The sequence below is a fragment of the Staurois parvus genome, unplaced genomic scaffold (genome assembly GCF_062004578.1).
Source record: "Staurois parvus isolate SC_StPar_1 unplaced genomic scaffold, SC_StPar_1.0 ptg001517l, whole genome shotgun sequence".
NCBI classification, from domain to species: Eukaryota; Metazoa; Chordata; class Amphibia; order Anura; family Ranidae; genus Staurois; species Staurois parvus.
Genome location: NW_028319313.1, coordinates 19,507 through 43,300, shown reverse-complemented (window position 1 = coordinate 43,300; position 23,794 = coordinate 19,507). Strand labels below are relative to the sequence as shown.

The window sequence follows — 23,794 nt, the reverse complement described above, 5'->3', positions numbered from 1 at the left end:
CTCCAATTTGGATGTACATACCCTCAAATTAAACCTGAGAGTGCAATTAATGCTGATTCTTGTATGACCACAGTCCCCCCTTGTCCCAGTCAGTGTGTGTATCCACGGATTGGTCCTCATCCTCTGGGCGGTTTGGCCCCAACCCCACAACCTGACATGGTCTTCATCTATAGGGGAGAAGAGAGCCACCATAAGAGGTTAATTGTCCAGTGAAGTTGGCAGGAAGATGTTTAACATGCCATTGCTATGAGTAACCAGGTCTGGTGGGAATGCAATAGCAACCAGCCAGCAGTAGAGTAGTACAGAGGAAGGGTGATGGGTCCTCTGATTAGTAAGGGGGTAGATGGATCACTCCTAAACAAGGGATACCGCCTTAATGCTGATTCTTGCATGACCACAGTCCCCCCTTGTCCCTGTCAGTGTGTGTATCCACGGAGTGGTCCTCATCCTCTGGGCGGTTTGGCCCCAACCCCACAACCTGACATAGTCCTCATCTATAGGGGAGAAGAGAGCCACCATAAGAGGTTTATTGTCCAGTGGAGTTGGCAGGAAGATGTTTAACATGCCATTGCTATGAGTAACCAGGTCTGGTGGGAATGCAATAGCAACCAGCCAGCAGTAGGGTAGTACAGAGCAAGGGCGGTCTGACAACTCATGGGGCCCCCGGGCAATAGGGGATCATGGGGCCCCTGTGTCCTTGCCCAAACTCAAAATAGCCTATGAAAAAGATACCAGGGGCATCTCATGGGGCCCCCTACTGACCCCGGCCCTCGGGCAGTGCCCGAGTTTCCAAATGGTCAGTCCGCCCCTGGTACAGAGGAAGGGTGATTGGTCCTCTGGATAGTAAGGGGGTAGACAGGTCACTCCTAAACAAGGGATACCGCCTTAATGCTGATTCTTGCATGACCACAGTCCCCCCTTTTCCCAGTCAGTGTGTGTATCCACGGAGTGGTCCTCATCCTCTGGGCAGTTTGGCCCCAACCCCACAACCTGACATAGTCCTCATCTATAGGGGATAAGAGAGCCACCATAAGAGGTTTATTGTCCAGTGGAGTTGGCAGGAAGATGTTTAACATGCCATTGCTATGAGTAACCAGGTCTGGTGGGAATGCAATAGCAACCAGCCAGCAGTAGAGTAGTACAGAGGAAGGGTGATGGGTCTGCTCATATATACACACTGTATACAACAGTCAGTTTGAATAAATGTAGATATGTGGCGAGCGCTGATATAAAGAGCCGCTGACAGTGACAACAAATCCCACAAAATGTCTAAAATAAACAAAGTGCAGAGCTAAATGTTAAATAGCATCATTAGTGCAAAAAACCCCCCAAAAAAGGACAATAAAGTATATATAATAATAACAATGAAGTGATTAAGTGGTATGATACATAAATAAAAGTCCATCTAATAATGTAACAAAGTGATGGATAAAAAAATTAAAAAATTATTAAAAAGCGCCCATGGTACTACAAGACACGGCAATACCAATGTTGGATATCCAAGTAGGTGCTCAAAATCCAGTGAGAGAATCCACCACCATGGCTATGTACTCACCAGAAAGCTACTGGTATAGTAAGATAAATTCTGATCTCTCAGATGAATACTCCATCTACCCTAAAAACGGACTTCTCCAATGAATGATGGTAAACTCAGACCAGAAAAAGGAAATTCTCCTAAGAAGCTCACCACCGGAGCCCGCAAGTCCATGTACAGTGTAATATTTATTAAAAATAAGTATAAAACAATCCACGTGGAATAGTAGACAGACTTGTGTAAAAACACACATACCAAAACCTCCGCCGCTCCGAGTCGCAGATGTGGCGGAGTGACGTCAGCACGTAAGGCTCCACCCAAGGAGGGTAGGAGACGTCACGCCGCCGCGACTCGGAGCAGTGGCCATTTTGGTATGTGTTTTTACACAAGTTTGTATTCTATTCCACGTGGATTGTTTTATACAGGCGGACCTCGGTTTACGAGCGCCTCGGTTAACATAATTTTCGGTTTACGAATGAAAATCCGTTGAAAATAATGCTTCGGTTTAAGACTTTTTTTGCATTATGAACGGATTAATTGGGTTTCAATGCATTTACCTGCTATCTAGATCTTGCATGCTCCACCTCCGCAACATCTCCAAGATACGCTCCTTCCCCACCCCAGACACCACCAAACAACTCGTACACTCCCTCATCATCTCACGCCTGGACTATTGCAACTCTCTTCTCACTGGCCTACCCAAACGAACGCTATCCCCACTCCAGTCTATCCTGAACTCAGAGGCTAGACTCATCCACCTCACCAACCGCTCCACATCTGCCTCCCCCCTCTGCCAATCCCTTCATTGGCTCCCGATTGCCCAACGCATCAAATTCAAACTGCTAACACTGACCTACAGAGCCATTCACAATGCCGCCCCAAACTACCTAACCGCCCTGATACCCAAATACTACCCTACCCGTGCCCTCCGCTCCTCACAGGACCTCCTACTCTCTAGCTCCCTGGTCTCCTCTTCCCACGCCCGATTACAGGACTTCTCCAGGGACTTCCCCCATCCTCTGGGACTCCCTACCCCAATCCATCAGACTGTCACCTACCCTCCTCTTCAGGGAAGCCTACCCCAACCTCCCCTAACACCCGACCTCTAACCACTAACCTGCTCCACTCCTCCCACCACCCCATCCCCCACAGCCATCTCCTCCTGTACCACCTTCCCCTCCCTCCTAGATTGTAAGCTCGAAAGAGCAGGGCCCTCGAACCCCTCGTGTATTGTATTGTTACTGTCTTGTCTCATGTTCTGTCCCAGTTGCTACTGTACAGCGCTGAGCATACCCTTTGGCGCTATATAAATACTGTATAATAATAATAATTTACAATTTTTTTTTTTTAAATCATGTCCCTGTATAGTATTTATGCCTTTAAAGTGCACTCTATAAAGGGTTTTGAACAGATAAGAGACTTTTTTTTACCTCCGGAATGGGTTGTTTTTCAATGTATTTACACATTTTTTTTTAATCATGTCCCTGTACAGTATTTATGCCTTTTAAAGTGCACTCTATAAAGGGTTTTGAACAGATAAGAGACTTTTTTTCTACCTCCGGAATGGGTTGTTTTTCAATGTATTTACAATTTTTTTTTTAATCATGTCCCTGTACAGTATTTATGCCTTTAAAGTGCACTCTATAAAGAGTTTTGAACAGATAAAAGACTTTTTTTTACTTTTTTCTGACCTCCGGAACAGATTAATTGGTTTTCAATGCATTTCTATGGGAAACTACGTTTCGGTTCACAAATTCTTCGCAATACGAAACGTCAAGCAGAACGCATTCAATTTGTAAAGCGAGGTACCCCTGTATAAACACCTTCATGCACTTTATTCAAGGTTCTTTGCAAAATTGGAACATATTCTTACAGACTACAGTGAGATGCCTGCACCTGTTTTGAGTGGCCCTCCCAATAAAAGTAGTCAGTAGGTGCCACCATCGCGCCCATAGCAAGATGACTGATGCCATGTGCCAGTGTTAAAACTGGATACAAACTCCCGGGTAAACACCGGCTTTTGCTTCAATAGGCACTCTATACTTTTTGTATGTCTCACTATCTTCCCTGCACTACCAATGCAGTATTACATTCATAGGAGCTGCTTACACAACCCTGAGACTACCGAAGGGTTTGGTACCCAAAGGGGTACCAAGAAAAAATTATTTGTAAGACCAATGAGTGTAAGGCTAGGTTCACACCTATGCAGTTTGCGTTTGATCTATTTCTGCATTGCATTTTTGATGAGTTTTACTTTTTTCCTTGTTGCTATGCAGATTTAAAATGCAGCAAAAACACACTACGTGCTTTTCTGCATTTCCACAGAAGTCTATACAACCAAAAACGCTAATTTTTGCATTCAAAAGAGTCCCTGACCATGTCCAAAAACCGTACTGGGTGAAACCGTGGAGATGTGAACGTGTTCCATAGGAAATCTTGTTAACCTCTTGCCGACCGTGCATAGCCGAATGACGGCTTCACCGCGGCCGGCCAGTTCTGGGTGGACGTCATATGACGTCCTCCCAGAACGCGCTCTCCTGCACGCCCCAGGGGGCGCGCACCCGGCGATCTCCGTGATCGCTGTGTCCTACGGACACAGCTGATCACGTGATGTGGTAAAAGGCCAATCACAGCGGCCTTTTACCACGTGATCAGCGGTGTCCAATGACACGCTGATCACAGGGAAATGCAAGTGCCGGTTCTCGGCTGCACTTTCCTCACGCTGTCAGATCGTGAGGAAAGTACTGCCGAGAACCGGCAGTTGTCAGAGCGGGGATCGGCACCGATCATCAGGGCACTGATGATCAGTGCCCTGATGATCGGTGCCCAGCAGTGACACCCGCAAGTTCCGCCCAGCAGTGCGCCCACTAGCTCCGCCCACCCGTGTCCAGCAGTGCACCCACCTGTGCCCAGCAGTGCACCCACCTGTGCCACTCTGCAGTGCCACCTACCTGTGCCCAGATGTGCCACCTACATGTGCCCAGCAGTGCCACCCACCTGTGCCCACCAGTGCCCACCCACCTGTGCCCACCATTGCCACCCACCAGTGCTGCCCACCAGTGCAGCCCAGCAGTGCTGCCAATTAGTGCCACCAAAAAGTGCCAGTCAGTGCTGCCAGTCAGTGCCCAGGGGTTGTGCCAGTCATTGCCGCCAGTCAGTGCCCAGCAGTGATGCCAGTCAGTGCCGTTTATCAGTACCCATCATCAGTGTCACCTATCAGTGCTGCATATCAGTGCCGCCTATCCGTGACCCCTAATTAGTGCTGTCTATCAGTGCCGCCTATCCGTGCCACCTCATTAGTACTGCCTATCAGTGCCCTTTAGTGCTGCCTATCAGTGCCCATCAGTGCCGCCTATCAGTGCCCATCAGTGCTGCCTCATCAACGCACATCAGTGAAGGAGAAAAAATACCTGTTTGAAAAATTTTATAAAAGAAACAAATAAACTTTTTTTTTTTTTTTTAATTTTTTGCACTTTTTTTATTTATAGCGCAAAAAGTAAAGCGCCCAGTGGCGATTAAATACCACCAAAAGAAAGCTCTAATTGTGAGAAAAAAATGATCAAAATTTCATATGGGTACAATGTTGCATGACCGCGCAATTGTCAAAGTGCGGCAGCGCTGAAAGCTGAAAATTGGCCTGGTAAGGAAGGGGGTATAAGTGCCTGGTAGGCAAGTGGTTAAATGGACTGTAGTGCATTTCTGCTGTGGAAATCGCTTAGGTGTGAACCCGAGGTAAAGCAGGTGCTGGAGGCAGGTATTCCACTTCGTAAAGTGTGGAGGTTGGACACCATAGGGGTGTCTGCCTCAGTTACGAGGTGGTATCAGAAGGTTTCAACGCCAACAGATGGCAAGACAAGGCTGCATGCACAGTCACGGGGAGCACTGACCTTCATGAGCCAGTGTGCCAAAAGACATTGTCATGTGTACATCGGGAGCTGGTGCTATTCTGACCATGTGCATTATCTGCCACAGAGACATTTGACAAGTTTACGGCAATGTTGCAATGAGTCGTTCAAGTTGTGTCGTGTGCCATGCACGTTTCAAGAGCTGAAGAACATCACTGGAAGACGACAAGAGATCAGGAAGACCTTCAACGAACTCAACCCCTGCAAATGTTGACATTCGGCAACTCGTGCATGATGAACGTCGGAGAACAATCCACAACATTGCTGCAATTGTTGGTGTATCATATGGAACAGTCCAGGCAATCCTCACGTGTGATATGAACATGCCCCGTGTTGCTGCCAAGTTTTCAAGTTTCAAGGCTGATGTGTTAGGAGCAGAAGGAACACTGCATCGAGGTCTGCCAAGAACTCCATCAGCGTGCCTTGGATGACCCGTCCTTCATGTTGAGGATCATTACTGGTGATGAAACTTGGGTGTACGGGTTTCACATTTGCTCTTCATTCTAACTTGCTGTCCATGATGAAATAGCAGACTTGGTAACGCACATGGTCAGAATAGCACCAGTTGCATAGCTCCTGATGTACACAGGACAATGTTTTTTGGCACACTGACTTACGAAGGTCAGTGTTCCCTGTGACTCTGCTTGCAGCCTTGTGCTGCCATCTGTTGGCGTGTTACAAAACTAGTCCCAAAACATTTTGATACCACCTCGTATATTGCTAACCTTAGGTCATGCCCCATGCATGTGTCACCTGCCCACCTCTCCAGCAGGTCTACATCATATTGGCTGGAGACCCATAAATCAGTGTGAATCGCTCCCAATTCTGGTGGGAAAGGCAAAGGCAAAGTGGATTAACAATACTCCACCAGCAGAATTTAAAACTTCTCCCAACAGACTGATGACCACTTGGATTCCTGTGGGAGTGTAGCCTGTTTGCAAAAATTTGGGTCAGCTCCTAAGAGATTAGTAGGAACTGTCTGAAAATGAACACTTTAGTGAAGTTTCTGTTTGCTGTCCTAGCCTGAGTTTAGGTGGCTTAAAATCAAACCAGCAGAGGTCCAGGTTAGGCCGACACCAGAGATAACATTTTCAGATATTAATCCTGGATATAAATCTTCTGTACCGAAAATGGACCAGCTTGAACCTATAGACTGCAACAGGTTGCTTTGTGACAGCGGGGGCAGAAAGGATGGCTTCTCCCTTCCTTTTCAATTCGTCTTGTTGACACAATTTGGAAATGATGGCTTGACCTGGACGTTCAGGATCTAGACCTCTTCCTCTGACTAAAGCTTTAAGCTCAGAGCGATCTAGTTTTCCATAGGGGCCTTTCGACTTATGCCAATCATCTGTTTCTAGGATTTCAGCCTAATCCCTCTTAGTAGGTTGATATGGGGCTGTTAAACCTCTGCTCTGTACTATATTGCACAACTCATCTTTTGTGTGTTGCATGTAATCTGGTTTCTGTGCTTTTGTGGATGGACCTCATAAACCAAAACTGGCAGCCGCAGGTAGTGGGACCTTCCCTAACAGAGTCTTCTGGCCAGACGTAATAAATTTGGGCAGCACTTTTAATTAAACATCTCCATCAGTGGCTTGTGACCCAGCGGTGTGCTTGTTGCAACTTGTAGACCACCCCATTAAAAATTATAAGGCCTCTCTGACGATTCAATTGCTGAACACGGCCAAGGCTTGCATTCCCTTGTGTTGGAGGTCTGTGCACCCACCTACGAGGTCCCTATGGTTTTCTAAAGTTAATAAGCTGCGAGACATGGAGGACCTTACAGCTTGTCTGTACGACACAGGGGAAATTTTTCGAGACACTTGGAGACCATGGCAATATTTTGTCTCTACCGATTCTTATCTTCAGGCACCCTCTGAGCCGGTTTGAGGGGGCTTGAATGTCTGGTTTGCTTGCTGTTCAGGACCCCTGGATGGGAGGGATTTGTGGATGGACCTCATAATGCAAAACTGGCAGCCGCAGGTAGTGGGACCTTCCCCAACAGATTCTTCTGGCCAGACGTAATAAATTTGGGCAGCACTTTTATTAAACATCTCCGTCAGTGGCTTGTGACCCAGCAGTGTGCTTGTTGCAACTTGTAGACCACCCCCATTAAAAATTATAAGGCCTCTCTGACGATTCAATTTCTGAACACGGCCAAGGCTTGCATTCCCTTGTGTTGGAGGTCTGTGCACCCACCTACGAGGTCTCTTTGGTTTTCTAAAGTTAATAAGCTGTGAGACATGGAGGACCTTTCAGCTTGTCTGTACGACAAAGGGGAAGTTTTTCGAGACACTTGGAGACCATGGCAATATTTTGTCTATACCGATTCTTATCTTCAGGCACCCTCTGAGCCAGTTTGAGGGGGAATGTCTGGTTTGCTTGCTGTTCAGGACCCCTGGATGGGAGGGCTGATTCGCTCTACTCTGCCACCTCTTCCTGCCTTATTTCTCTTGGTCTTTTCTTGCCTGGTCTCTTGTTTCTGCTTCTCTTTCTTATCCCCTCTCTGGTTTTTTTTCCCCCAATTTCATCCGCCCCTTTTGCTCTTTTCCTCTTCCCTTTGTGCCCTGCTCTCCCTTTTTTTTTTCCTGATTCCCCTGTGTAACCACACTCTTCCTTGTTGATTTCCCAATGGAAGGGGAATTCTTTATCGAAACAGTTTTCTCAGTTGGTTGCCTGAGATCCTTGGTGGGATCTCTTTTCCCCATGTCTGAGATCTTTGGATGGTCCGGCTTTCCATGTGGTCCGTGTAGTTGGTTTCCTGTATTTGGACCATTGCCAAATCAGCTGGTCAGGACCACATAGTACCATGCACCTGATTTCATTTTGTTATTACCTATCTCGGTTACTACCATGCTGCTGTTTGTTTACCTGATTATTGGTTACGTTTCACCCATATATTGCCATTTGCTATGTAGCTTCTGTGTACTTTATATTGTACGTTTTTTTGGCTTCTCTGCAAAAAAAAAAATGATAAAGGAATTACAAAAAAAAAACATCTCCGTCAGACCAGTTTACTTTGCTAATTTAGCTTCTCTCTCTAATGTTCAAGCTATTCTTCATGTTTCTTCACTGCATAGCAGGGGGCCATCATCATGCGAAAATGTTTGCGTGTAAATCATAAGTCCTTTCAGGTTTTTATGGTTTACCTGTTCTTTTTGTCCATTCTACCCATTTATCTAGGGGCTCAGTATAGCTGGAATGGTACCTCTGGTTCGTGTACTCTCAAGCGCTCATCTTGCGCTGGGCATTTCCTGAGGGTCTCTTATCCTTCTTTCCATTACTTACTCTTTAATAGTCTTTTCTCTACTTGTGCCTATACCCCCTTGACTTGACAGTGAATCTGCAAATTTACAAGAGTAGTCTCCACTTATCTATGTGGATAGATGGTATTTATGACAATAGATAAAACACTCACTAAGAGACTCTCCTTGTCTCTTATCTGCGGGTTTTAATCTGACCCTACTAGTCAGCTGGGGGGAGATAGACTCCAATTGTTAGCAAGGAGGGCTGAGTAGCTTGGGTGTGATACTGTAGCTAGCAGGGGGCAAATTAGCAGAGATGAGAGGCTCTGCAGATCAGGACTCTGGAATTTCCCCCTGCTCTAAAACTTTGGAGAAAGGTCTACAAGCAATGGGTGTACCTGAGGAGTGGCTGATCTGTACTTTTAGAGAATCCTGGCTAATCACCAACAGGAGGCTTGCAAGGGGCCAGGAAAGCCTTTAAGAATAAGGGAGCCTGCTCAGCAGCAGGAGTCTGGGTGGGAGATGGAGTGAGGCTGAAGAGAGGAGCCTGGAGGCAGGCCCAGATGGAGAGGGGCTCGCCTACAGGCAGTGGAGCTTGGAAGGAGGAAAGCTTAGACCTTCTCCAGCCCCTAGAACGAGGGCCACCTGTGTAGCAAGGAAGGAGAGGCCCAGCTAAAAGGCCTGGTAGCAGCCACCAACCAACCAGCCACACAGAAGGACTGAGTGAGTAGACCTGTACCCTTGGGCCAGATAGGGAAAGGAGGCACTCTAGTGGGGAGCTGGATTAGCCTGCCACCCAGAACTGTTTCACTATCTATGTGGCAGACACAGGTTCCCCTGCTCAGGAATTCCTCCAGACAGCTGGGTAAAGAAGAGGATTTATCTGGGGTCCTAGATGGTACTACAGGAGAGGCTGGCTAGCTTTCCAAAGTAGACTGTTTTCTGTGACCGTTTGTATAGATTTCAGGAAGCCTCAGTTTCTCAGTTCCATTGGGCATCCCATACCCTTTACCCCATCCAAGTTGAAATCCACCTAATAAAATCCAACAAAAACAAGCTCAAAGACCGGTTACTTACTCCTGGATGCAAGTCTGTGTGGAAATGCATGTTGCCTGGCTGTGCAGGACTATAGGGGAACCTAAAACGTAAGCAACTCCTAAGGGGGTAGTGTTACACTACCACATGCCTTTGACCCAGGATTCCCACAAGAGGTCAACGTAAGGAACGTCAGAGAATTTTCCCTATCCACACTCGGTCCAGCCCATGATGGAGGACAACAAACACATTCTAACACACACGTTACCGAACCAGAAAGGTCCAAAAGTAGGTCCGGTTTCCTAGAGAACCGAAAGACAGGACACTAAGGTAAGGCAGAAAGGACAGTTTACCTAGCGGGCATTTAGATGTCCAAATCAGAGTGCTGCTCCTTCTGGAGACTCCGCTACTCCTGGTTGGCTCGCCAAGAAACCTGTTACGGATATTTCTGGTTGACACACCGAGAATAAACGTTTACTCCGCATATGCAGAAAGATTCACAGGACACACATTGTTTAAAAATATCTATTCTCATAAAATGTTTTATTACATTCTATTTTATACAAAAGATAAGAAAGGAAGTGGTGTGAGATGTTAGTAAAACCTAGCGAATAGAATAATGCAACATATCCTGTCATCAGCTACGTCTTACAGAGGCAAAACTAAAACCTCGAGAATCTGGGGGAGAAAGACAGACCTTTAGGAAAGTTTAGTGTATGTTATGTGAAGGGAACACTGCAACATTGCAAGCTAGATGGAGTCTCTTAAAAACAAAAAAAGGTCCTCCTCGTTTCAATTCCCGCCCCCTGTACATCATAGCCAATAGGAACGAGACAACTGCTGGCTGTTTCTGTCTTTCTGTCCTGGAGACATTTTACTATACAAACATGAAGGAAAATCTACAGAAAGAAAAATATAATACATCAGTGGTTTGTAGGTGAACTCGGTGTAGTTCTTCACCCTGAGGTCATCACAGAGGACAAGGGGGCGCTCTTTACGTCTGGAGGAAAAGAAATGTAATCTCCAAACATGGAAGGGTTTCTTCACAGTGAGAGCTGTGAGAATGTGGAATAGACTCCCTCCAGAGTTGGTTGTGGCCAGCTCAGTGGATTGCTGTAGGAAAGTCCTGGATTCTTTCTTGGATACACAGAATATAACTGGATATAACATTTATAGGGAAAGTTGATCCAGGGAATATCCGATTGCCTCTCGGGGGATCAGGGAGGAATTGTTTCAACAGCAGGAGCAAATTGGATCATACTTTGCAGGGTTTTTTTTTGCCTTCCTCTGGATCAACTGTGGGTGTAGGATTTTAACTTTTTTTTAAATGGTTGAACTGGAAGGACTTTTGTCTTTTTTCAGGCAGACTATGTAACTATATGACAGGGGTTCCCGCCTTCCCCTACTGAAAACTGTGTTGCGGTTGCAGAGTTCCTCTCACTTCCTGTCTGGTAAAGGATTGTCCACAGAGCAGGAACTGTGGGGAAAATCCTGGAAGGCAATTAAAACCTGAAAACAGTTTTAATCCTTCCCTACTCCAGATACGCTGTAAAGGTGCCAGCTACAGAGCTGCCATCCCAAACCTGCCTAAACTTCCTTGTGTTTCTCTGATGCAGAAGTATGCAGCTAGTGAAGCCTTAATAATCTGACCTCCTGCATGCTGGTTCCTGGTCAGTGACACACTACGGTAGTGAAGTGAGTTTCAGGATGAAGATGATGGCCCTGGAGCCTCCAGCTTTATAAATAAATCAGTTGTGCTGGTTCTTGTCCTCTAATTGGAGTATTACACCAATCAGGTTCTCCGCCCTGTGATGTCACCAGTCTTTGGGCATTTGTCTCACATTTGATCCCCCCCAGATATCTTTATAAAACCTTTCCATACACCTAACCCAGCCTGGAGAGGCTCAGTGAAGGTGGTGGTGAAGGTGTGGAGGTGTCGGATCGGGTCACACAATTCATAAAAGGAGATCCGCCCGGCCTCATAATCCAGATCTATCCTGACTCTGTTACTGGAGACACGGCCGGGTAATGGGGTCTCCTTCCTGTCATGTATTACTAAGTACTCATCACCCCACAATCTCTCCAAACCCCAGGACTTCCTATTAAATCCAATCCAAGACTGAACTCCCCTCCTGTCTATACTGGGGTAGCACATTCCGACTTTCCAGTAGATAGAACCCCCAACATCCACTTCCCAGTAATGTCTCCCCGAGGAGAAAATCTGACTGCTGACCACCTGAGGACACTGAAATCTCTCTGGTGTTTCTGGGAGATTCTGATGTGATGATGAGGATGCAGTTTTCCCGTCATCTGATATAAGTAGATAATTACCAGCTGTCCTCACATCCAGTAACATGTCTGTAACCTCCGACACCCCCAATGTTTGCTGTACAACCCCAATATTTGGTCCTATATCTTCCATGTGTGAGTGTTGTATGGTGGGGGTGAATCTGAGGCGTTTCCTGGATGGTTCAGCATTGATGATACCTTCGTCCTTTGTAGTAGAATGTGGATAGATATGTGTGCCTGTACATTCCTGTACATTGACCCCAGACATGATATCGAATAAACCCGTGTGCAATGTGTGTGAGATCCCCACCACATCTAGATCCCCTCCATCATGGAGGAGTTTCTCATCATCTCCACCCTCAGTATCACACAAGTCACCTGTGTTTGATTTCTGAGAAGACCAAAATCTCCCTGATGTTTCTAGGAGAGTCTGATGTGATGTCCCGGACACAGTTTTCCCATCATCTGATAGATGTAGCTGATTGCCAGCTGTCTTCACTTCCGGTAATATGTCTGTAACCCCCGACACCCCCCATGTTTGCTGTACAACCACAATATTGGGTCCTCCAGCCTGGTGGTCTGAGCATTGTATGCTGGGTGGACTAGATGGTTCCTCTTTGATGTGACCTTCGTACTCTGTAGTAGAATGTGGAGAGACATGTATGCCTGTACATATATGTACATTGACCCCAGACATGATATCAGATAAACCAGTGTGTATTGTGTGTGAGATCCCCGCCACATCCAAATCCCCTCTAACATGGAGGTGTTTTTCATGTCTCTCTCGGTCCTCATCATCTCCATCCTCAGTATCACACAAGTCACCTGTGTCTGATTCCTGTAGGACAGTCAGTGGATCCGTTATGTTACACAGCTCCTCAATGTCCCCCATCTTCCTGGACAGCTCCTCCTTCTTTATTTCCAGCTGTTGGATCATATCAGACATTGATAGAGAGAGTCGCTCTACCTGCCCGGAGATCTCACTCAGGACTCTCTTCTCCAGGTCTTCCAGACATCTATTGAGGTCTCTGAACAGGGCAGCGACTCTCTTTGTCTCATCATCTGCTTTCTCTTGGACTTTCCTCCCGTGTTCCTGCAGACTCTGGATTCTTTTCTCCATCTCCTCTCTCTCTGTCATCAGTTTCTGCAGAACATTCCTCAGTTTCTTCTTCTTCATCTCAGAGGCCTCCTCCAGAGTCTCCACCTGGTGTCCCCGATGTTCTCCAACCAAACTGCAGGACACACAGATACATGTGGAGTCCTCGATGCAGTAATACCTCAGTAGTTCCTTATGGACGGAACATTTTCTGCCCTCCAGGGAAGTGGTGGGATCACATAAGACGTGTTCTGGTGACTTGCTGTGGACTCTCAGGTGGTTGTCACACAGAGAAGCTTCACAATGCAGACAGGATTTCACAGCCGGTACAGGAGTGTGAATACAGTGAGTACAGAAGACACCGGACTCCTCCCGATCTGGATGGGCAGATGGGAAATTCTCCACTATATTACACAGTGTTATGTTCTTCCACATTGCAGGACGCTCCTGGAACTCTTCTCTGCATTCAGGACAGGAATAACCTCCAGACTCCTCCTGTGTATCCAACACACGGCCAATACAGTCCTGGCAGAAGTTGTGTCCACATTTCAGGGTTACAGGATCTGTATAAATGTTCAGACAGATGGCACATTCCAGCTGCTTCCTCAGATCAGAAGATGACATCGCTGAAATCAGAAAAGATAAAAGAAAATTAAATTCTCTGTCAATAAAGCTGAACTTTAGGAATTCAGCCACTCTGTAAAGTGTGCCAGATTACTAGGGCTTTACGTCCAATAAGGTACATGCCATCTTTTGCACCTGTTATTTAGAATAGTTTTATTAAGCACCAAGAGTACAGCTTTCACTACACTCCCAGTGCTCTAAAAAGGAGAGAAGCTGTCTTCTCATATACAGTAAAGGAAATGCATATTTGCTCCCCTGCTGATGGTGAATGTTCGCCCCTCACAAAGAAATGATCGGTCTAACAATGGAATGTTCGGTGTAACACTGAGAGACAGAATACAACAACAAATTCAGCAGAAATGCGTCTAACAAATGATGACTGATCTGCATGTTCATGAGGGAAAGAAGGATTTGATCCCCTTCACAAAACATGACTTAGTACTTGGTGGCAAATCCCTTGTTGGCAATCACAGAGGTCAGACGTTTCCTGGAGTTGGCCCCCAGGTTCGCACACATCTCAGGAGGGATTTTGGTCCACTCCTCTTGGCAAATCCTCTCCAAGTCATTAAGGTTTGGTGGCTGACGTTAGGCAACTCAAACTTTCAGCTCCCTCCACAGATTTTCAATCGGATGAAGGTGTGGAGACTGGCTAGGCCACTCCAGGACCTTAATGTGCTTCTTCTTGAGCCGCTCCTTTGTTGCCTTGGCCGTGTGTTTTGGGTCATTGTCATGCTGGAACACCCATCCACGACCCATTTTCAATGCCCTGGCTGAGGGAAGAAGGTTCTCACCCAAGATTTGAAGGTACATTGCCCCGTCCATCGTCCCTTTGATGCGGTGCAGTTGTCCTTTCCCCTTAGCAGAAAAACACCCCCAAAGCAGAATGTTTCCACCACCATGTTTCACAGTTGGGATGGTGTTCTTGGGGTCATAGGCAGAATTCCTCCTCCAAACACGGCGAGTTGAGTTGATGCCAAAGAGCTGGATTTTGGTCTCCTCTGACCACAACACTTCCCACCAGTCCTCCTCTGCATCATTCAGATGTTCAGTGGCAGACTTCAGACGGGCCTGGACATGAGCTTTCTTGAGCAGAGGGACCGTGCGGGCACTGCAGGATTTCAGTCCTTGTCGGCGTAGTGTGTTACCAATTGTTTTCTTGGTGACTGTGGTCCCAGCTGCCTGGAGATCATTGACAAGATCCTCACGTGTAGTTCTGGGATGATTCCTCACTGTTCTCATGATCATTGACACTCCACGAGGTGAGATCTTGCATGGTGCACCAGACCTAGGGAGACTGACACTTGTTTTGTGTTTCTTCCATTTGTGAATGATTGCACCAACTGTTGTTACCTTCTCACCAAGCTGCTTGGCCATAGTTTGGTAGCCCAGTCCAGCCTTGTGTAGGTCTACCATCTTGTCCCTGACATCCTTGGACAGTTCTTTGGTCTTTGCCATGGTGGAGAGTTTGGAATCTGATGGTTTGATGGCTCCTGTGGACAGGTGTCTTTTATACAGGTAACACAATGAGATTAGCAGCACTCCCTTTAAGAGACTGCTTCTAATCTCAGCTTGTTACCTGTATGAAAGACACCTGGGAGCCAGAAATCCTGCTGAATGATAGGGGATCCAATCCTTCTTTCCCTCAAAAACATGCAGATCAGTCATCATTTGTTAGACGCATTTCTGCTGAATTTGTTGTTGTATTCTGTCTCTCAGTGTTACAATACACCAAACATTCCATTTTTAGACCGATCATTTCTTTGTGAGGAGCAAACATTCAAAATCAGTAGGCAATCAAATACACATTTCCTTCACTGTAGCAACTGCTTTGCCCCTCCCCTCTGCTGTACATTCATAGAAGGGTTTGCATTTTGTTAATGGGGTACATAATACAAAGCACTCCGTGATTGAGCAGGAGGAGGGGAGCAGCAGCTGCATGTAATTCTGAAGAAAAGGAGAGAGGGGCGCCAAACTAAGTGCAGTATTAAAAGGTTATTTTTATTAAGCAAGGTAACTGAGGGAACTCACTAGATAGCAAGAGAAGAGGCATATATCTCAGGATAGACGTCGTCCTTCAAAGGTCCCAGAGGCTGGTGGAGAGGGCAGAATACCATCTAGGAGCAAAGGCTGCTGTGGGGACCTGGTTTCCCGATTCCATGCCGGTAACGTCCAGCAGCTGTGATGGAAACCAGGCTGGAACGCAAATGGCGGCCGTGACGTCACAACGTGAGCATAATGCCGCAAGAGGGGGCAGTAACGCGTTTCGAAGAGTCAGCTGATGCTTCAAAGCGTGTTAAAAAAAGGTCTGACAAAGCTGACACTTCAAAATGCATTGCTGCCCTCTAGCGGCATCACGCTCACATTGTGACGTCACGTCCGCCCGCCATTTGCGTTCCAGCCTGGTTTCCATCGCAGCTGCTGGACGCTACCAGTGTGGAACAGGGAGACCAGGTCCCCACAGCAACCTTGGCTCCTAGAAGGTATTCTGCCCTCTCCACAAGCCTCCGGGACCTTTGAAGGACGACGTCTATCCTGAGATATATGCCTTTTCTGTATTGCTATCTAGTGAGTTCCCTCAGTTACCTTGCTTAATAAAAATTACCTTTTAATACTGCACTTAGGGACATTAAGGACTGTCCCTCCCTTTTATATCCCTGCACATCCCCTTTTTGTTATTTAACCACTTCCATACCGGGCAATTTACCCCCTTCCTGCCCAGGCCAGTTTTCAGGTTTCAGCGCTCTCACACTTTGAATGACAATTGCGCGGTCATACAACATTGTACCCAAACTGAAATTTTATCATTTTCTTCACACAACTAGAGCTTTCTTTTGTTGGTATTTAATCACTGCTGGGGTTTTTATTTTTTGCTAAATTAACAAAAAATGACCAAAAATTTTGAAAAAAAAACACGTTTTTCTTTGTTTCCGTTATAAAAGTTTACAAATAAATAATTGTTCTTCATAAATTTAGGCCAAGATGTATTCTGCTACAGTTGTGGCCAAAATTATTCAACCCCCAATGCTGTAAAGGGGTTTAGGGACTATAGTGTACATTTGGAATTGTATTCAGAATCAAATCCTACAAGGACGTTGTAACTACCCAAATGCAACTAAAATGACATCAATTGTTTATGTAATACAGTAGTAAATGGTTCTTATGTGGTTTCTTCATTGCCACAATTATTCAACCCCTTAAAGACTACCACTCTGAAGAACAGAGGTTCATACAGGTGCTTTCCATCAGGTATTGAAAACACCTGTGGATGTCACCGAGCAGCAATCAAGCATAATAAGCACCAATTAGGCAGCTTTAAAATGACTGTGATACTCAGCTCCTTCTAGACATTTACTGGTGTGGTTACAAACATGGTGAAGGCAAGAGAATGGTCCAGGAAGACAAGAGAAGAGGTGATTTCTCTTCACAGGAAGGGCAATGGCTATAAGAAGATTGCAAAGATGTTAAACATACCAAGAGACACCTTAGGAAGCATCATTCGCAAATTCAAGGCAAAGGGCACTGTTGAAACGCTACCTGGTCGTGGCAGAAAGAAGATGCTGACTTCGACTGCTGTGCGCTACCTGAAGCGTAGAGTGGAGAGAAGTCCCCGTGTGACTGCTGAGGAACTGAGAAAAGATTTGTCAGATGTGGGTACAGAAGTTTCAGCCCAGACAATAAGACGCACACTGCGTAATGAAGGCCTCCGTGCCAGAACTCCCAGGCGTACCCCCTTGCTGTCTCCAAAGAATAAGAAGAGTCGACTGCAGTATGCCAAAAGCCATGTGGACAAACCACAAAAGTTGTGGGATAGTGTTCTGTGGACTGATGAAACAAAATTAGAACTGTTTGGGCCCATGGATCAACGCTATGTTTGGAGGAGGAAGAACAAGGCCTATGATGAAAAGAACACCTTGCCTACTGTGAAGCATGGTGGAGGGTCAATCATGCTTTGGGGCTGTTTTGCTTCTGCAGGTACAGGGAAGCTTCAGCGTGTGCAAGGTACCATGAATTCTCTTCAGTACCAGGAGATATTGGATGGAAACGTGATGCAGTCCGTCACACACCTGAGGCTTGGGAGACGTTGGACCTTTCAACAGGACAATGATCCCAAGCATACCTCCAAGTCCACTAGAGCATGGTTGCAGAGGAAAGGCTGGAACATTTTGGAGTGGCCATCGCAGTCACCAGACTTAAATCCGATTGAGAACCTCTGGTGGGACTTAAAGAAAGCAGTTGCAGTGCGCAAGCCTAAGAATGTGACTGAACTGGAGGCCTTTGCCCATGAAGAATGGGCGAAGATACCCGTAGATCGCTGCAAGACACTTGTGTCAAGCTATGCTTCACGTTTAAAAGCTGTTATAACTGTAAAAGGATGCTGTACTAAGTACTAAGATTGAATGTCACTTGGGGGTTGAATAAAACTGATAATGCTGTGAGCACAGAAAAGACATTTGTGGTTATTTCATTATAACTGTTATGTTATATTTGTCTGACCTACAAGTGCCTCTTTAATGTAAATGTAAGCAAGATGACTGAATGATCAAAAGCAATGTCAAACTGGCCAAAACACTCAATTTCAGTGGGGGTTGAATAATTTTGGCCACAACTGTACATGTCTTTGGTGAAAATAACCCAAATTAGGATGTATTATTTAGTTTGTAGGAAAGTTATAGAGTTCACAAACTATGGGATAGATCTGAATATTGATCAATCCTGAAGTACTGACAGCCAATCTAATTTCTTGAGGTCCAAGAATGTCAGAATAGTACAGATATCCCCCCAAATGTCAGGACAGTACAGATATCCCCCAAATGTCAGGACGTTACAGATATCCCCCCAAATGTCAAAACGGTACAGATATCCCCCCAAATGTCAGGACGGTACAGATAACACCCCAAATGTCAGGACGGTATAGATATCCCCCCAAATGTCAGGACGGTACAGATAACACCCCAAATGTCAGGACGGTATAGATATCCCCCCAAATGTCAGGACAGTACAGATATCCCCCAAATGTCAGGACGGTACAGATATCCCCCCAAATGTCAGGACGGTACAGATAACACCCCAAATGTCAGGACGGTACAGATATCCCCCCAAATGTCAGGACGGTACAGATAACACCCCAAATGTCAGGACGGTATAGATATCCCCCCAAATGTCAGGACAGTACAGATATCCCCCAAATGTCAGGACGGTACAGATATCCCCCAAATGTCAGGACGGTACAGATATCCCCCAAATGTCAGGACGGTACAGATATCCCCCAAATGTCAGGACGGTACAGATATCCCCCAAATGTCAGGACGGTACAGATATCCCCCAAATGTCAGGACGGTACAGATATCCCCCAAATGTCAGGATGGTACAGATATCCCCCAAATGACCCCTTTTTGTAAAGTAGACAGTCCGATGTACTTCATAAGAGGCATGGCGAGTTTTTTGAAGTTGTGTTTTTTTGTCATAATTTTTCGGAAAATGAAAAAAATTATTTTCACTATTTTTTTTTTTAACAAACTATCACCAGTGCAGTACAGCGTCATCATATAACTGGCATGGCGGTGATCAGGGACACTGACTGGTGACAATATGAAAAAAATATATATATATTTTTTATTTTTTTAAATTTTTTATTACATTTTCTTTTTTTTAAGATTTTTTTTCATATTTCACTATGACCAAAGTAGTACAAAGTTACCATAGTAACATTGTACTACTTTGGGGAAGTGATCAGTAATAAGCAAGCATTTACCTGAATGACATTGATTCATTCAGGTTTTTTATTTTTTGTGCTTAGCTGTGATTTGGCCACAGATAATCACATGACATGTGCATGTGATCATTCACAGCTGGACACTAGTATACAATGGATGGCATGAATGAAGCCATCCATTGTATACAACTGTCATGTGACCTGCTGTGATTGGTCACAGCAGGTCACATAGTACCGGCAACGGGGGCCGGTACTCAGATCTGTCATCGGCCATGTCCAAGGTACGCAGCCGGTGACAGATCGCGCCGCTGCGCGGCTCTGCAAGTGCGAAAACTGCGCATGTGCGGGAGGACGCCATATGGCGTCCACCCGGAAATCTAGTGCATTTTTGCGGCCACCAAACGGCCATTGGCCGGGCGGCAAATGGTTAAACAAGGACAGTGCCTACGCAGTCAGGTTAGGCCTAGCATAGCCCCTCCTAGTGCACCCTGGCAGTATAGTTTCTGCAGTTTGGCAGCTCATATCCTGTTACTTCAGGGTGCGTTGTTATTGATTAGAGATAAAAGTCAATCTGTGTTTACTCTACAATTTTAATCACTTTGTATACTATATTTTGTTACAGGGTGGATACAAATCAATTTCTTTTGTTAAACTAAAAAAAAAAAAAAAAAAATCTGATTTTTTTAAAATTTAAATCAGATTTTTTAAATTTTTTTATCAAATTTATATTAATAAAATGCTTTTAGAGTAAAAATCTATCTAAAGATAGATTCTATTTAAACAATTGCAAGCCGCACTATAACTGAATGACGGCTACAGCACGGTCATCCAGTCCTGGGAGGGTGTCATATGACATCCTCCCAGAACACGCCCTCCCATGTGCCCCTAAGAGCACGCACCCGGCGATCTCTGTGTTTGCTGTGTCCTACAGCTGATCACGTGGTATAGTGAAAGGCCAATCACATGATCAGCCGTGTCCAATGACATAGCAGATCATAGGTAAATGCAGTTATCGGCTGCACTTTCCTCATGCTGTCACATGGCACTGATGATCAGTGCCACCCACAAGTGCCCATCATTATTGCAAATCAGTGCCAGCTCATCAGTGCTGCCTATCAGTGCCCAGTGCTGCCTATAAGTGCCCATCAGTGCCGCCTATCAGTGCCCAGTGCTGCCTATCAGTGCAGCCTCATCAAAGCACATCAGTGAAGGAGAAAAATTACCTGTTTGCAAAATTTATAATAACAAAGAAAAATAATTTTTTTCTCAAAATTTTTGCTCCCTTTTTGTTTATAGCTCAAAAAATAAAACCCCCAGCAGCGAGTACATACCACCAAAAAAAAGCTCTGTGTGAAACGAATTATAAAAATTTCATATGGGTACAGTGTTGCATGACCGCGCAATTGTTATTCAAAATGTGACAGCACTGAAAGCTGAAAATTGGCCTGGGCAGCAAGGAGGTAGAAGTGTCTGGGGGGCAGGAAGGGGGTAGAAGTGCCCGGCAGGCAGGAAGGGGGTAGAAGTGCCCTGTAGGCAGGAAGGGGGTAGAAGTGCCCTGTAGGCAGGAAGGGGGAAGAAGTGTCCTGTAGGCAGGAAGGGGGAAGAAGTGTCCTGTAGGCAGGAAGGGGGAAGAAGTGTCCTGTAGGCAGGAAGGGGGTAGAAGTGCCCGGCAGGCAGGAAGGGGGTAGAAGTGCCCGGTAGGCAGGAAGGGGGTAGAAGTGCCCTGTAGGCAGGAAGGGGGTAGAAGTGCCCTGTAGGCAGGAAGGGGGTAGAAGTGCCCTGTAGGCAGGAAGGGGGTAGAAGTGCCCTGTAGGCAGGAAGGGGGTAGAAGTGTCCTGTAGGCAGGAAGGGGGTAGAAGTGTCCGGTAGGCAGGAAGGGGGTAGAAGTGCCCTGTGGGCAGGAAGGGGGTAGATGTGCCCTGCGGGCAGGAAGGGGGTAGATGTGCCCTGCGGGCAGGAAGGGGGTAGATGTGCCCTGCGGGCAGGAAGGGGGTAGAAGTGCCCTGCGGGCAGGAAGGGGGTAGAAGCGCCCTGCGGGCAGGAAGGGGGTAGAAGCGCCCTGCGGGCAGGAAGGGGGTAGAAGCGCCCTGCGGGCAGGAAGGGGGTAGAAGCGCCCGGTAGGCGAGCGGTTAAAGTGCTTATAAAACTCAGCTGTCAATCCATTTGGCCAGGCGACTTCTTCATGGCAAGCTGATCAATAGCTTTCACCACCTCATCTGCCGTGATGTCCTCTGTCCAACTCACAGGAGAACTGCCATTTTCCAGTCCTGGAGTAGAGTCCAGAAAACCCAACATGCTCGCCCGATCGAGGTCCCTCCTACCCAGGAGGTCAGCATAATATGACCTGGAGGTTTCCAGGATCCCCGACTTGGACTTTGTCAGGGAACCCGTACTGTCAACCAGGCCTACAACTGACTGAACTGCTCTACCTTGTTTGTGATTCTGCTAAGGGTCGGGCGAGTGATATTTCCCATAATCCCTTTCCAGAACCAAAGAGGCATGCCTGTCATATTGACACTGCCTGAGGAGTGTAACCTCAGATCTCCCCGGATCTCCATTATTGGAGACAAGCCGATAGAGCTTCCTCCGCAGACGCTGGTAGGTGACATACTTCTCAAGCTGTTTATTTCTTCCTATGGCCTTGAACCCAACGATCCTTCGTTTTGTAAGCTCCCACCACTCGGACTTACTGCTGCGTCCATGATTGATACCTGTGCCTGAAAAAAATCCTCAAAGGACTGACTCACCTTCTCATCCTCCAGGAGTGCCGAATTCAGCTTCCAGGTACCCCTCCCCTTAGGTGGTGTATCGGGGCCACTCAGAGTCACAGACAGAATACAGTGATCGGAAAACTCCACCGCCTGACACACTGGTGCCGAGAAGGCGGAGTTCCCCTTTAAAAAAACCTATTCTACTCTGACTAGCACCTCGCTGGTACAGAGACTGATGTGACTGTGGGGGAGGGGACATTAGAGTGTAAGCTCCTCTGGTACAATGACTGATGGGACTGTGGGGGAGGGGGCATTAGAGTGTAAGCTCCTCTGGTACAAAGACTGATGGGACTGTGGGGGAGGGGGCATTAGAGTGTAAGCTCCTCTGGTACAAAGACTGATGGGACTGTGGGGGAGGGGACATTAGAGTGTAAGCTCCTCTGGTACAGGGACTGTGGGGGAGGGGACACTAGAGTGTAAGCTCCTCTGGTACAGAGACTGATGTGACTGCGGGGGAGGGGGCATTAGAGCGTAAGCTCCTCTGGTACAGAGACTGATGGGACTGAGAGGGAGGGGACATTAGAGTGTTAGCTCCTCTGGTACAGAGACTGATGGGACTGCGGGGGAGGGGGCATTGGAGTGTAAGCTCCTCTGGTACACAGACTGATGTGACTGCGGGGGAGGGGAGATTAGAGCGTAAGCTCCTTTGGTACGGAGACTGATGCGACTATGGGGGAGGGGGCATTAGAGTGCTCCTCTGGTACAGAGATTGATGGGACTGTGGGGGAGGGGGCATTAGAGCGTAAGCTTCTCTGTACAGAGACTGATGGGACTGCGGGGGAGGGGGCATTAGAGCGTAAGCTCCTCTGGTACGGAGAGGGATGTGACTGCGGGGGAGGGGGCATTAGAGCGTAAGCTCCTCTGGTACAGACTGATGGGACTGTGGGGGAGGGGACATTAGAGCGTAAGCTCCTCTGGTACGGAGACGGATGTGACTGCGGGGGGGGGGGGGCATTAGAGCGTAAGCTCCTCTGGTACGGAGACGGATGTGACTGCGGGGGGGGGGCATTAGAGCGTAAGCTCCTCTGGTACGGAGACTGATGTGACTGGGGGGAGGGGACATTAGAGCGTCAGCTCCTCTGGTACAGAGACATGTGACTGGCTCAGTGTACAGCACTATGGTATATGTCGGCTCTATAGAAGGATTAGAGATGAGATCGGAGCCTGCTGGGACTTCTCTGTAATGAGATATAAATCTCTGTCCTCCCCTCCCCCACCCTGCCATGTCTCCCCTCTCACGTCATTGATTATTGATCCCCTATAATCTGTATTATTGATCATTTCCTCCACGTGTTCCCCTTCTCACCTGTCCACACAACGCCTCTTCCTGTTACACCTTCCCAAACACTAGAGGACCAAGGCAGTTTAGCTGTGGCTCCGGCTGGCGGCCATTTTGCGTAAGACCAAATCTCATCATAAGCTCCATAGAACACACAGGAATTCCTACAGCAAACACTAGAGGTGACACTGATCTGTGGGAGGACTCCGGCTGGGGGCGGCCATTTTTGTGTAGGGCAAGGTATCTGATCTCCATGTATAGTAGATCAGGAATCAGAGAATGTCATCCTCAGAGGAAGATCTG

General features: G+C 46.8%; 1 protein-coding gene across 1 annotated transcript; it reads right to left on the bottom strand.

The window, feature by feature from the left end:
* Positions 1 to 10,230: 10,230 nt before the first annotated feature.
* Positions 10,231 to 23,591, bottom strand: LOC149435423 (E3 ubiquitin/ISG15 ligase TRIM25-like). Its single transcript, XM_089662666.1, has 2 exons — positions 23,519 to 23,591; positions 10,231 to 13,730 (listed from the first exon to the last, which is right to left on the bottom strand). Exon 2 carries the CDS (start codon positions 13,726 to 13,728, stop codon positions 11,557 to 11,559), a length of 2,172 nt encoding a protein of 723 aa, XP_089518792.1. The 5' UTR covers positions 13,729 to 13,730; positions 23,519 to 23,591; the 3' UTR covers positions 10,231 to 11,556.
* Positions 23,592 to 23,794: the final 203 nt, after the last annotated feature.